Here is a 14,353-nt window from a genome sequence, read left to right as displayed (position 1 = left end):
CTTCTTGTCTCTCTAGTACTCAGAATGTCAATTCCTGCTTATTCATAGTAAGATGAACAAAGGAACTTTGCACCATGAGACGAAAAAGGTTAGGTTTCCTCCCAGACCCCTACGCAATTACCACTTTCCTCTGAAAGGATCCTTCCTTGAGTCCATTTTTGCTTTCTCCCTTTCTGCTGGTGCATTGTCAAAGATACGCCTCTCCTTCCTAATTAGCCTCTTCACATATGTACAGCAGGTGTTCTGCTACCAGTGCTACTAATTATTAAGTGGAAAGTGTTATTTTCTACTTTTTGTCATTTTCCAAGGTGCCACCTTCACAAATGAGATACTGGCAGAGATAATGTATCAGTACTAGAAAAGCTGTTTCACTGGGAAAGCTGTAGCAGCGCCTTCAACACCTTCACAGGGTATTTTATTACCCCTTTGTGTATTTCAGCCTGTGCATTAATCATTACGGAGAGGCAAGGAGAAAATTGTTAGAGTCTCTTGAGGTGAAGGCTGTGTCTAAAGCTGCTGAGGGCTCTGCGGTGTATTTTAGTGGTTTTGAAGCTGAATTAACCTGAATTCTCTTTTTTCAGCATGACCAACTGTAGGCTGCCTGCAGAAACCACTTCCTTGCCTGAGAAAGAAGAGGGCAGGGTTTACGTGTTTCCTACCAGATCAAAGTGGGGACAGTTATTGGGGTCATTTGTCATCTCTATGGCAATAAAGCAAAAGGTGCCATAGGGTTAGGAGTCCTTGATTTAGGTCATTTGTGGACCCCAGTGGACTTTTTACTCAAAATCTCTGGCATTTTACTGCAGTATTGATTCTTTTGATAGTACAAGACAAGAGTACTGATCTGACAAAAAAAGTTTTCCATGTGATTATCCAAGAATGGCATTTATTCAAAATTGTGCATTTGCAAGCGCACACCTAATTTGTGTGATCGTGTGTGAAATCAGGTACTTGCACACACAAATGAACTAGACAAGCAAAAAGAAAGGCATACAAATTGAAAATTCAGGTATACATGTAACTGTGTGTGCAAGTAATCAGTTATGAGTCTAAGTGCCCATTTGTGCCCACATTTACCCAATTTGCTTGCATGTTGTAGTAGTTGCATGCACAATTAAGGGACACAATTGTGTGTGCATAGCTTAGGAAATCAGGCTCTCATTGTATTATATACTTCTTGGAAAAGCATTCATCAGCATTGTAGGAAAAAGGAAAAGCTCTGAAATGACAATTTGCCTATAGAAACAGCCACTAACCTAATGTTACTGACAGCTTGAGGGACCAGATCTCACAGGTTAGTAGGCCAACATATTGGATGATTGTTTGATAAGACAAAACCAAAACATATAAACAAACAAAAAAACCCTAGCATGGGACTACCGCAGAGACTGGATGGTTTGGTAGGGCTGTGTTCAATTGTACTGTCTCCCATTTCTCTTCAAATTGTCTGCAAGTAGTTGGATGTAACTACCACAAACACCATTCAGGAGTCCTCTGTGGAGGGAAATACCCTCCTCCACGCTCAGCCCCATTGTGCACTGCCACATGAGAACAAACAGTGAAGATATTTCAAAAGAGAGACGGTGATTTTGTAACAAAGCCTGGGAAAACACCACAGCAAATTAGGTCATAGCTCCATAATATCCTAACTCCTTCATCAGCTCAACCGCCCAGCTCATGAATTAGACTGTAAACTCTTTGGTTGGGAGCCATGTCTTCCTATGGGTTTATATAGCAGCTAGGACAGTGAGGCCCTGTCCCTGATTAGGGCCTCTGGGCACTACTATAATATAAATTATAAATAAACTAATAATGGCTCAACGTCACAGTTTACAGACAGAATAATTAATATTCTCATGGAAAGGCAATAATTAATTAAAAGGACAAATAGCTTTATCACAGTTAGTGCTCATGGAAGATATTGGATTTATTGCCTGGATACTGAAGGCCTTTGTCCATAGAATAGCTACAGCATGCAGGAGATTTCCCAAGGCTGCTCTGCCAATATGTCTAAGGGCCTGATTTTCAAAGGTAATAAGGTGTCTAATGGTGCAGATAGGCACCTAGGGTGGGATCAACAAAGGGACTTAGGTGTTGCAATGCTGAGCATCATAGCGCCTAACTTGTAGAGGCCTAGAAAATCACACGAACACCATTGTGATCCACAAAGCCAGAGTTAGCCGCCTAGGCTCTCTATACAATGAATGGGGAGAGACATGTGCCTAAGAATGCCATCCACAAAACCCAGCACTCTAGGCTAACCAATGAAAAGGGTATGTCCTAGGCCCTGCTTCTCTCTTGGAGATAGGCACCTAAGCCCAGGCTGCTGGGAGGAAGCTGCTTCTTGAGGTTAGGTGCCTGCATCACTTCACACAAAACCCAGGGCTTGGGGGAAGGGAAGGATTTGGTGCTGAGTCTCCCTTACAACTTTTAGCAAGTGGTTAGAGCATGTGCTTGGGACATAGGAGACCCAGCTTCAACTGGATTTGAACAGGGGTGTCCTTTTTCTCAGGAAAGTGCTCTAACCACTGAGCTATGAGATATTCTGATTTAGGGCACCCTCAATCTCTCCTGTTGAAGCTGTTCCATTGTGGCTAAAGAAAGAAAACATGGCTGGACAAGAGAGAGCCTGTATAATTCAGTGGCTAGGGGACCCACGTGGGAGGTAGGAGACAAAAGGTCCAGTCCTTCCCCGCTCCAACCTCTCTTTTATTATTTATCCACAGTGGAACAGCTTAAACAGGAGAGACTGAGGGAGCTCCACATCGGAATATCTCACAGGTCAGTGGTTAGAGCACTCTTCTGAAAAGTGGGACAGGCCATCTTAAATCCTTTCACTGCTATGGCAGAAAGGGGGGCATTGAACCCTCATCTCCCATGAGTGCTCTAACCACTGAACTGTTCCCAGCTCTAACCTTGGCTCGCTGTGTGATCACCCACTTTAGGTATTTCACCTCACTGTACCTCATTTTCTCCCATCTGTAAAATGGGGCAAGAAACCTGCTTTGCAAAGTTCTCTGAGATTAATGGATTAAAAAGTACCACATAGTATTATTCTAGGGATAAGACTAGTGCACCGTGTGTGTCTGCTGTCTGTGGCCTTGATACTTCTGTTTTCCCTGCCTTTAAAAAAGTGCTAAATTATTGCTAATTGTGGTGGTGGTTTCAGTGTCGTGGACTACATGGTCATTGGGAACTGAACTGAGCCCACTGAATCAGTTTAGATAGCTCACCAGTCACCCACTGGATGTAGGTCAGGTTTCAGATCTTATCAACATGGTTCATATTAGCACAGGAGATGTAGAGTTCCATATTTATTATGAAAACCCTAACCCATTTACCCCCATGCATTCACCATGTTTTAATGGAATCCTGGAAGCTCTGGCTATCATATTATAAAATGACCATTGTATCTGAATAACCTTATTCTTCTACATTAAGAACACAGGCCCTAAACCCATTCTCTAGGGACAGAAATGCTGTTCAAAAACAAAATCCAGGAGCTGGGTATGTAGTTGACAATGAAATGTGGTGTTCTTTGTGAATCAGGAAGCCCGGATGAACCAGTCCAGTAAGTCAGCTCGCTCTTTTGAGGTAAACAAATTGACAAGGAGAAAAGTCACTTTGATTTGGGAAAGTGATTTTGCACTGTCTAGTGGACTAAGCATGAGGACTGAGGGTCCTAAACGTCTGCCCTACTGCTGACTTGCTGTATGATTATGGGCAAGCTATTTAACCTCTGTGTGTCTCACTTTCCCCATCTGTACCACGTGCTCCAAAATACTGACAGTACTTACCTCACAGCTAAACTGTGCATCAATTAGGTAGTTTTGATATACCAGGTAGCCAATATGGTAAACCAATGATGTTACTGAAATACAGTGGTCACCCTGAACAATGGACCTTAGATAAATATGTAACATCAGTTACGAAAAAGGACAACAAAAATGATTAGGGGTATGGAACAGCTTCCCTTTGAGAAAGATTAATAAGATTGGGACTTTTCAGATTGGAAAAGAGACAAAAAAGCGGGGATATGATAGAGGTCTATAAAATCATGACTGGTGTGGAGAAAGTAAATAAGGAAGTGTTATTTACTCCTCCTCATAACACAAGAACTAGGGATTAATCAATGAAATTAATAGGCAGCAGGTTTAAAACAAACAAAAGGAAGTATTACATAAGAACATCCATACTGGGTCAGACCAAAGGTCAATCTAGCCCAGTATCCTGTCTTCTAACAGTGGCCAATGCCAGGTGCCCTAGAGGGAATCATCAAGTGATCCATCTCCTGTCGCCCATTCCCAGCTTCTGGCAAACAGAGGCTAGGGACAACATCCCTGCTCATCCTAGCTAATAGCCATTGATGGACCTATCCTCCATGAATTTATTTAGTTCTTTTTTGAACCCTGTTATAGTCTTGGCCTTCACAACATCCTCTGGCAAGGAGTTCCACAGGTTGACTGTGTGTTGTGTGAAGAAATACTTCCTTTTATTTGTTTTAAACCTGCTGCCTATTAATTCCATTTGGTGACCCCTAGTTCTTGTGTTATGAGAAGGAGTAAATAACACTTCCTTATTTACTTTCTCCACACCAGTCATGATTTTATAAACCTCTATCATATCCCCCCTTACTCATCTCTTGTCCAAGATGAAAAATCCCAATCTTATTAATCTCTCCTCATATGGAAACTGTTCCATGCCCCTAATCATTTTTGTTGCCCTTTTCTGAATGTTTCCCAGTTCCTATATATCTTTTTTGAGATGGGGTGACCACATCTGCATGCAGTATTCAAGATGTGGGCATACCATGGATTTATATACAGGCAATATGATATTTTCTGTCTTATTATCTATCGCTTTCTTAATAATTCCCAACATTCTGTTTGCTTTTTTGACTGCCGCTGCATATTGAGTGGATGTTTTCAGAGTACTATCCATAATTACTCCAAGATCTCTTTTTTGAATGGTAACAGCTAATTTTATATGTATAGTTGGGATTGTGTTTTCCAATGTGCATTTGTAGCGGGCTGCTTACCCTGCTCCTGCCCTTGAGGAGTCCACTGGCTCCCTTGACACCTTTGAGGAGCAGTGGGCGCTGTTCGGGGTTCTCTGCTCGGTGTCCCCGTCAGGTTCCCTTCTTTTGACCCTTTAATCGCACTCCTGTCCCTGTTTTTACATTAGTTGTCCCCCGTAATCATTTGGGTTTTAGGTCCTGTGGGTCCTCCCCTTAGGCTGGGGGGAGGATCCTTTAGCAGTGGGCGGGCTTTGCCCGCCCACTTCCCGGAACCCAATAGGTCCTGCCCTGGAGGACTTAAAACAGCCCTGGGGGAAGGTTGTGGCTGGGAGCTGCTAAGCTGGGCTGATTGGGGAAGCAGCTGCAGCTGGGCCATGCCCCAATCAGGCCTCAGCTGGCCCTATATAAAAGGCTGGGAGCCAGAAGCTCAGCAGTCTCTCTGCTGTCAGAGAGAGAAGGGCCTGGCTGCAGGGAGCGAAGACAAAGTACCTGGGTGGAGCAGGGCTCGGGAAAGGCTGAGGAGCTGGGAGGTCCAGCCTGGATAGCCCCAGGCTGCGGCCTGGTGATAGGCCAAGGGGTACTGGGGGTTGCAGAGGGCAGCCCATAGGTAGGCCAAGGCAGCAGGTCCAAACCCAACCTTGCCGATGATGAGTGGCCTATACTGCAGTCTGCCCCAGAGAGTGGGGGCTAGTTGGTGACTGGCAGTGGCCTTATCCTGAGGTGAGGTGGGGTTAGTGGGTGGGGGTTCCCCTGGGAGGGGAGACCTAGCGTGTGGGTACTGCCAGGGGGCAGCACCCAGAGCAAAGGGGCACCGGGGTCCTGGGAGGGACACTGGGGCCAGTGCAGAGGACAAGGTGGATCACCGGCCTGCAGAGGGCGCTCCAGAGGCTGGTGAGTTAATTGCCTGGATGACCAGCAGGAGGTGCCGCAGGGGTGAATCCGGACCTCTTACAGCATTACTTTGCATTTATCCACATGGAATGTCATCTGCCATTTTATTTGTACCCAGTTTTGTGAGATCCCTTTCTAGCGCTTCACAGTCTGCTTTGGACTTAGCTATCTTGAGTAGTTTTGTATCATCTACAAATTTTGCCACCTCACTGCTTACCCCTTTTTCCAGATCATTTATGAATACATTGAATAGTACTGGTCCCAGTACAGACCCCTGGGGGGACACCCCTAGTTGCCTCTCTCCATTCTGAAAACTGACCATTTATTCCTATCCTTTGTTTCCTATCTTTTAACCAGTTACCATTCCATGAGAAGACCTTCCCTCTTAAACAAAGAAAGCTGTCATGGGATAAGAGCCTTTGGTGAGGCTTGTCAAAGGCTTTCTGAAAATCTAAGTACACTGTATCCACTAGATCCCCCAATCCACATAATTGTTGACCCCCTCAAAGAATTCTAGTAGATTGGTGAGGCATGATTTCCCTTTATAAAAACCATGTTGACTCTTCCCCAACAAATCATTTTCATCTATCTATTTTCACACAATGCACAGTCAACCTGTGGAACTCCTTACCAGAGGATGTTATGAAGACCAAGACTATAACAGGTTTCAAAAAAGAACTAACTAAATTCATGGAGGTTAGGTCCATCAATGGCTATTAGCCAAGATGGGCAGGGATGGTGTCCCTAGCCTCTGTTTACCAGAAGCTGGGAATGGGCGACAGGGGATGGATCACTTGATGATTGCCTGTTCTGTTCATTCCCTCTAGGGCACCTGGCATTGGCCACTGTCGGAAGACAGAATACTGGACTAGATAGACCTTTGATCTGACCCAGTAGGACCATTCTTATGTTCACCTCAGTATCGGTGGCATACCCTGTAATTATGATAAGTATGGCCACTGATACTGAGGGGTCATTATGTTAGGGCAAAATTGGTACATTTAAAAACATTTCTCACTATTACTCCAACAACTGCAACTCCACTGCTATCAGCAAAAGAGTGAACTCTAGTATAGATAAGGCACCAACGGCAGCTGGTGTTGTTACCACCATGTCACAAAGTACTCCTCCGAGCAGGGTTAGATGACACAGTCATTAAAATGCCAGTAGTTGGCCTATGTTAGTGTTCCCACCATTGCTGCCAAGGGAAGTTTATTCACCTCGCTGCTCCATTATCACCTGAATGATCCAACTAGTCTTTTGAGATTCTATGAAGTTTTGCCAGTTACTTTCCTGTCTTGGGGAGGGACACAATTACAGTAAGAACATACAACTAACTAATGAGTCAAAAGCAATACAGTAACTTATAATTAAGAAAAACAAAGTGAAGTTGTTTGTTTACACAGACCACAGTAATGTATAATGTTTAGTCATTTTAACATACATAGCCATAACAACAAGTTTTGCTTCACTTAACAAAATGCGATCCCATGCAGTTAACAAAGCTCTGTATCATCTCTCTGTATAATGCTATACACATGACTGTTCCATATGATTTGTACTTCTTTTTATGGTTATATTACAGTTCAATGAACTAGCCATTTAACTACTTAAAAATTGAAAATATTCAGCTGACTTTTCTTGGATTTATCTGACATTAAGAAAGGAGAATTTCCAGGATTTAAAATGTCTGAAGTGGTGTGATTAAATGGTGAAATGAGTAACGTTGTAATGATTTGTAATTATTTAATAATTAAAGAGCTCTCATGAATATTCTGGAAACCCCTGTGGAAAAGCCCAATCGTGCACTGATTTCATCAAGCATTCAGATCAAATCAGAAATTATTTGTATAGCACCCTTTTTACAGTGTTCTAAATGCTGTCCACAAGCGAGTCACTTTTTAATTTCTTCTACTGTTTTCTGTTCTATCTATATCATATGCGTTAACATTCTGGGTCTTTTTAAACTGACATCTTGATTTTACCATATGAAAGAATCACGCATTAATTGTGGCTGAACGACATTCCAAGTGCAGTAAAAGTGGTCAGATTTCATCAGCAGCATCGACTTCCTGTTGCAGGCTAAGGCGGAGTCAAATTGGGTTTGTAACTGCAGATGAATGATAACTTCTTGTTGCAGTCACAGCCATCCCACCTACCCTGGACTGGAAACAAAGACAAATGACGATGAAAAGGAAAAGTAACAGAACAATTTATAAATGAGTTTTTTCACTTCTGACATGAGCTCATTTGGGCTCAGCTCAGTCCCTGGAAAACTAATTCTCCTTCTAATTTGTGTTTACAAAATATATAAACTGCACTAACCAAAAAGTGACATTTTCTCCAACTAATTCAGGAAATATTGGTCCGATCAGAGGGTGGTTGGGGTCCATTGGTAGGGAAAGGCTGAAGAAAGCTCATGATTAAACAAAAATGGAGACTACCTTCCTGTTTCGCCCCAGGAGAAAATGGTTCACAGAGCAGGGTTGAGTTATAATAGTGGAGCTATGTGGGCATGTGTGTGTGTGTGTGTGTGTGTGTGTTTGTGTGCATGGGTGTGTTTTGGGGAGAAGTTCCAACCCTGATGAGCAAGGAAACTGTCTTGAAACAGAAAGGATCACTGGAATAACATGTTCAGTTCTGATATCCACACTTCAAGAAGGATGCTGATAAATTGAAGAGGGTTCAGAGAAGAGCCACGAGAATGATTAAAGGACTGGAAAACATGCCTCAGAGTGATAACCTAGATTGAGCTCCCTGAGACTAACAAAGAGAAGGTTAAGGGGCGACTTGATCATAATTTATAAGTACCTACATGGGGAACAAAAATTTGATAATGGGCTCTTCAGTCTAGCAGACAAGGATATAATGAGATCCAGTGGCTGGAAGTTGAAGCCAGACAAATTCAGACTGGAAATGAGACACAAATTTTTATTAGTGAGGGTATTAACCATTGGAACAGTTTACCCAGGGTGGTGATGAATTTTCTGTCATTGGAAATGTTTAAATCAAGATTGGATATTTTTCTACAAGATATTCTGTTGTTCAAACAGGAATTACCGGTAATTCAGGGAAGTCCTATGGCTTGATGATCACAGTGGTACCTTTTAGCCTCATCATCTGTTAATCTAATGGAAATAATAGTTCCTTACCCTCAGACACTCTGCCTAGTATGAAAGTGTAAGTCATAAATCAATCCCTGTTTTCTTTACCTCCTAAATTTAGGGTCAGGCAGATTTGTACATTGAAGATACTCTTAAATACTCCGCTGATGGCATTGAAAATCGAGCTCAGAGGCCTCTGGATGAAATTCGGCAGTGATCCATCAGTCCATCTCAGAGAAGTACGCTGCAGAAAAGTAATACAGAAGTTTAATGAGAACTGCAGAGAGGACAGGTATTCTAATACTCTGCTGGGATTGAAAATGAGTGAAGGAGTGTGAGGGGGCTTCAACAGAAATGTGTGCGTACCCTTATTGCCTACAGTCACGCATTGGCCTATAGAGCTGCATGAATAATTCATTTTGAATAATGTATTATATTCACTTCACCTCTTCTTCCCTTTGTGAATTGTCCTCAAATAGATTGATTCTGAATAACAAATAGATTCAGGAAAATTGCAGTCTATAACTCACTTATGAGGAGTTCATTGCAGGTGTTCGATTTTTGAGATGTTTGGAATGGACTGAGAACACATGGTACATTTCCGGTCCCTGATTGCACGTATATAACTCATAGAATCAAGTTTCTAGTTCAAATAGTAATGATTACAAATATGAGGTTCACGTTCTTTGAATATTCCACAATACTAGTTGTAAATTCATTGTATCAGCAAAAGCTCCTACCAGTAAACTCATTTCCTAGAATATTGCTGAGAAGACAGTCCAAATGAATTCATTACAAAATATCTGAATAAATATATTCACAGAAGCTTTTGATAATATTAACTCATCTCTACTGAGCTCACATTCTGCCAGGCAGAAATTAAACCTAGAACCCATTATCCACAAGCCAGTTTACCCAGCGAAGCCTGAACTCAGGTCATCCTGCAGTTGTGGGCTAGAGCTGGCTGGAATGTACGTGTATATGTGTGTGTGGTGGGGGGAGGACGGGGTTCTGAAGATTTTTTTTTTGTTAAAAAATCAAAACTGAAAACAAATTGTTTATAGCAACTGAAAATATTTTGGTTTTTCCACAATCGAAAACCAATTTTTGGGTGGGGGCTCAAAGCTAAAAATATTAAGTTGAAAATCACTGAAAACCAATAAGTTTTCTAAGGAAAAATTTTGCAGCCCTTCTGTGAACCTCTCCTAGCTGGTTATTATTTTCATGCCTTTTCTGGGTACACTTACCTTTCGGTAACTTCCTCCTGTCCAGAACTGGGTTGTCCTTTTGTCTTCATAACTGGCGAGGTTCACAAGGAAATCATTCTGAGCTGCATTGGAGATGCTGGTGAGGTGACCTCCCCCTGCTATCCTCTGGCAAACACTCTGCACGGTAAAAGCAAATTAGACCCAGGGACATAGAGTGGGAAAGAGAGTGAGGGGAGAGTCTCTGAAACAGAACAGGGAGAGAGAAAAGTGGAAAAAGTTTGGGAATGGGAGTGAAGAGGGAAAGAGAGGCAAGAATATGAGAGAGTGAAGAGAGAAGGGCAGTGGAGAATGAAATAGAAAGGGGGGAAATAGGACATAAGAGAAAGTTGAATAAAGGGAGCAGAGAAAGACATACAAATGGAGCAAGGTGTAGGCCAGAGCGGAGAAGTGTGAGAGGAAGAAATAATGGTAAAGGGGAAAACAAGAACATTAAGTGTGGAATGGAGAGAGGGCAGAAAGGGAGAAAAGTAGAGAGAGAAGAGGAAGATGGAGAAAATTGAAAGGCCAAAAGTGTTTAATAAATAGTTTTTCTTCCTGTGTTCCCCAGCCATCCACCAATCAAGATGGGGTAGAGATTTCTCTTAACTATCTTCTGCTGAGTGGGATTGAGTGATTTTTGCCTCTATCCTCAGGTAAGAAGATGGTTTCTCTTTCCCCTAAGGCAGGAGGCCCCTTTGTCTGCAGCCTGAAATGAAGGCACGGTTTGCTTTGGCCCTAAGGAGCCCTTTGCCAGTTCACCTTGATGATTAAGGCATTTGTTTTGCCATTTAAACTGAACACATTCTCATAGCCATAACCAAGGAAGGAGGCAGCACCACTTAGCAAAAGTTTACATTGAGTGCATTTGAGGGAGGTGTCTGCATTTTGAAAATTTGCATATTTTGACAAATATATCGGTACATCAATGTTGCACCGGCCTCATCTGGTATCATTAGAACAGGGAGTGAAGTGAAGTCAGAATATTTTTTAGCAAGCCTCTGAGATTTAGAGGAACATAGACCAGGCAAAAGGAATTTGCTCTTCAGAAGTGTTTTTCTGAGGCAGACAGATAAAAGTTAAGCCTCCTAGGGTGGGGCCGACTGCCTCACAAACAGGAAAATCACCCTAAACTTCCCTTCAGCTTGGTGTTAAGATTTTAACAAGGAATTAAAAATTCTCTGGCTTCTTCCTGAGTTTAAATGGAAAAATGCCAATTTTGAAAGGCAGTGAATCCTGACCAGTGGAGAGAGATGGGATTAAATGAGAGCTGTGTTCAGATTTCAAAAGTTCCGAGAGCTGAGTAGGAGTTGGTTCATAGCTACCCGAGCATCTCACATCACTAAGCTTCATGCTGGTAGTTCACCCACATGTTCAGCCCCGAAATGTGTATTAAGTACCTTCTGCCAGGATTGATACATTTCAGGAAAATCAGAAAGGAAGGCTAAAAGAAACAAAAAAGTAAAAAGATAGAACAAGGGGAGAGAGAAAATTCTCATTTTGAAGAACCTGGTACCTCAGCACTGGCCCATGTATTTTGCTCCTGGACAAACTTGTAACACAGGCCCATGTTACTAAACCATCCATCCTGGCAGGGACCTTGGCAGAACAATTTTGACTCTACTAAGGAGGAGTCAGCTTGATCTGGGTCTTGAATGTTCTTAGGTGAAAACTGGCTGCCCTCAAGTATGCTGAACAAGGACCGGACATCACGACGTTTGACATCTGGGTTCTTGTCACCTATGAGAAATACAAAACCGACTCCCAGAGAGAGGTACGGGAAGAACGAAGTGGGCATTCACCCACGAAAGCTTATGCTCCAATACATCTGTTAGTCTTAAAGGTGCCACGGGACTCTCTTTAAATCTAGTTAAACTGAGTTATAACAGAATGATTTACTGAATATAATTAAGAGCAAATACTGTACTAGATATTCAGCGGGACCATGAAAATTCAGCAAATGAAGTGCACTCGTCTTAGGAGTCAAGTTCTGATGAGGTCATAAACATTGCAGGATACAATGGATCCACTTCTCTACTTCACAAAACCATGTCAGTGATTGGTGCAATGCATCGTAGCTTGCTGATTCCTCTCTGGCTATGCCTCTTGGAGAGACTGCAGGGGGTACAGCAGGTCAGAACTGAAAGGCATTGGTGGGTATTTTTTGGTCCCCCAGACTCAAACAGCAGTTGGTTCTGCAGATCGGGATTATGTGTATTAACAAAGTTTTGTCAGGGAGGACCCAGGACAGAACTAGCAACGTGAATTGCAGGCTGGGGCTGAGGTGTATCAACACCTTTAGGAGAGAAGGAGGAATACTAGAACAATACAGGTCTGTCAGGCCAGAATTAAGATTAATTTTGTGAAAGTTATTGCAGTCAATTTCTTTCCGACATCTTTCTTAGTAAACAATCAGCACAGTTGGAGTCAACTTCCAAATATCCTTGATTTATCTCCCAAAACCACATATGGTAATTTCCTCTACCTCCTTAGAATCTGCTTGTATCCATTCAAGTTTCATCTTGTGGAAGCCCCATTTCCCCCCTCTAGAGCTAGATGTGCCTGGCACTAGCCCACCTCAGTATGGTGAGGAAGGTGCAATGAACATTTTCATCCCACCACTCTCCCCTTGGAGCTCCCTGCACATTCTGGGTCATTTTTAGTATCTGGGGACTCAAGCCATCACAAAGGGAAGAGGGGTGAATTATGGTGCTGCACCCTTCCTTCAACCCCGCCTTACAACCAGCAGAGATAGCCAGCAGCAGAGAGCGGAGCATGCTGCACCAACTTCAGGAGCAGTACAGGCACAATGCAGTGCTTGTGCTTCCACTGCACTCTCTGGTCTTCCATGAGAGATCCCTCCTGGAGCACTCCTTAGGGTGGTGCAGGTATAACGCCAACAGACCCTGGTCGTTGGTGGGCAGGATCGAACCGGGGACCTTTGGAGCTTAGTGCATGAGCCTCTACTGCATGAGCTAAAAGCCAATTGGCTGTTCGCTAAGGCTGTAGAGCAAACTCATTTAACTCTCTCTCTCAGTGGTCTTGGTGCCACTAGATGGGACAGAACACCACACCCAGAAGGTGTGTGGGTTACACAGGCCCACACCACCTCTAATGCAAGGGCAAGTCACTAGCATAATGGACACACACACACACTCACTCTCTCTCCCCCCCCCCCACCCAGCATCTCCTATGCCTGTCAGTCTTAAAGCAGCTCATTCTCATTTTATCCCTGCCTCAGTCATACAGGGAAGAGCTATACTTCTGGGTTGAGGGCAGGGCATGGATCATTTGGAATTACTGAGGACCTTTTGCAGCTCTTTGCATGTAGAAGACTTGCACAAGGGCACATCACACTAGACCTGGCTCCAACCTTTGCTCATTGTCACTGCATTGCAGAAATATTAAACAATACACCAGATTCATTCTACGTTAAAAAAACCCAAAGCCTCAGACTTTTACTCTATTAACTTAAAAATAATTCTGTGCTGCTAACAACAAGAAGCAAATGATGAGGCTACATTTCTTTTTTTGCAGCATCAGACAGACATTCTAGATACATTATACTCACCTTCCAAGCCCGGGAGAACCAGTACACCTAGCAGCAGGAACAAAAATGGAAGGGACTTCATTGCTATGAGACCTTGCAACACTGTTGCCTGCAATGTGTAAATATCAGGTAGAAGTTGTTTATCCAGGCACCTGACTGCTGGTCAAAGTAAGAAATGGAAGAGATCTGCCAGGGAATCTACATTGGTGTCAGTGTAACAGAGAGAGAGATGTCTTTACATCATACTCCATAGATGGTAGATAGTTTTATCATCAACATGACTCATTATGTTGTGTAAAATATTCAGAAGTGCCTAGGTGACTTGGGAGCCTAACTGCCATTTTCAGTAGTGATCTAGGGCCAGATTTTCAAAGGTATTTAGGCACCTAATGACGCAAAAGACGCCTACGTGGGATTTTCAAAAACACCTAAACAGGTTATGTGCCTAACTCCCACGGAAAGTGTTACCCCTAATCTCATCTAGATTAAACACCTCTCCTTGTAGGCTTGTTCCCAGACTGTGTTTCCTATTCCTTTGTCCAGTTAA

At 42.9% G+C, this 14,353-nt stretch overlaps 1 protein-coding gene across 1 annotated transcript; it reads right to left on the bottom strand.

Annotated features, from left to right (window-relative positions):
* Positions 1 to 7,990: 7,990 nt before the first annotated feature.
* Positions 7,991 to 12,054, bottom strand: LOC112103171 (snaclec bitiscetin subunit beta-like). Its single transcript, XM_024194797.2, has 4 exons — positions 11,773 to 12,054; positions 10,260 to 10,397; positions 9,121 to 9,256; positions 7,991 to 8,073 (listed from the first exon to the last, which is right to left on the bottom strand). The coding sequence occupies exons 1-4, from the start codon at positions 12,052 to 12,054 to the stop codon at positions 7,991 to 7,993; spliced, it is 639 nt and encodes a 212-aa protein (XP_024050565.2).
* Between the last annotated feature and the right edge of the window lie 2,299 nt (positions 12,055 to 14,353).

This window comes from Terrapene carolina, unplaced genomic scaffold, assembly GCF_002925995.2.
Source record: "Terrapene carolina triunguis isolate 2854851 unplaced genomic scaffold, T_m_triunguis-2.0 Scaffold17, whole genome shotgun sequence".
Lineage (NCBI taxonomy): Eukaryota > Metazoa > Chordata > Testudines > Emydidae > Terrapene > Terrapene triunguis.
The sequence above is the reverse complement of the archived record's forward strand: the minus strand, read 5'-3'. Positions and strand labels throughout refer to the sequence as shown.

What these genes read in the sequence shown, in the direction of transcription:
- LOC112103171 (XM_024194797.2), bottom strand. Translation starts at nt 12,054, where the DNA reads ATGCCCACTTCGTTCTTCCCGTACCTCTCTCTGGGAGTCGGTTTTGTA. An exon ending in ATACATGGGCCAGTGCTGAG is followed by an intron (nt 10,398 to 11,772) that starts GTACCAGGTTCT and finishes TTTACCGTGCAG; the next exon opens with AGTGTTTGCCAGAGGATAGC. An exon ending in CCTGACCCTAAATTTAGGAG is followed by an intron (nt 8,074 to 9,120) that starts GTAAAGAAAACA and finishes CTTTGTTTCCAG; the next exon opens with TCCAGGGTAGGTGGGATGGC.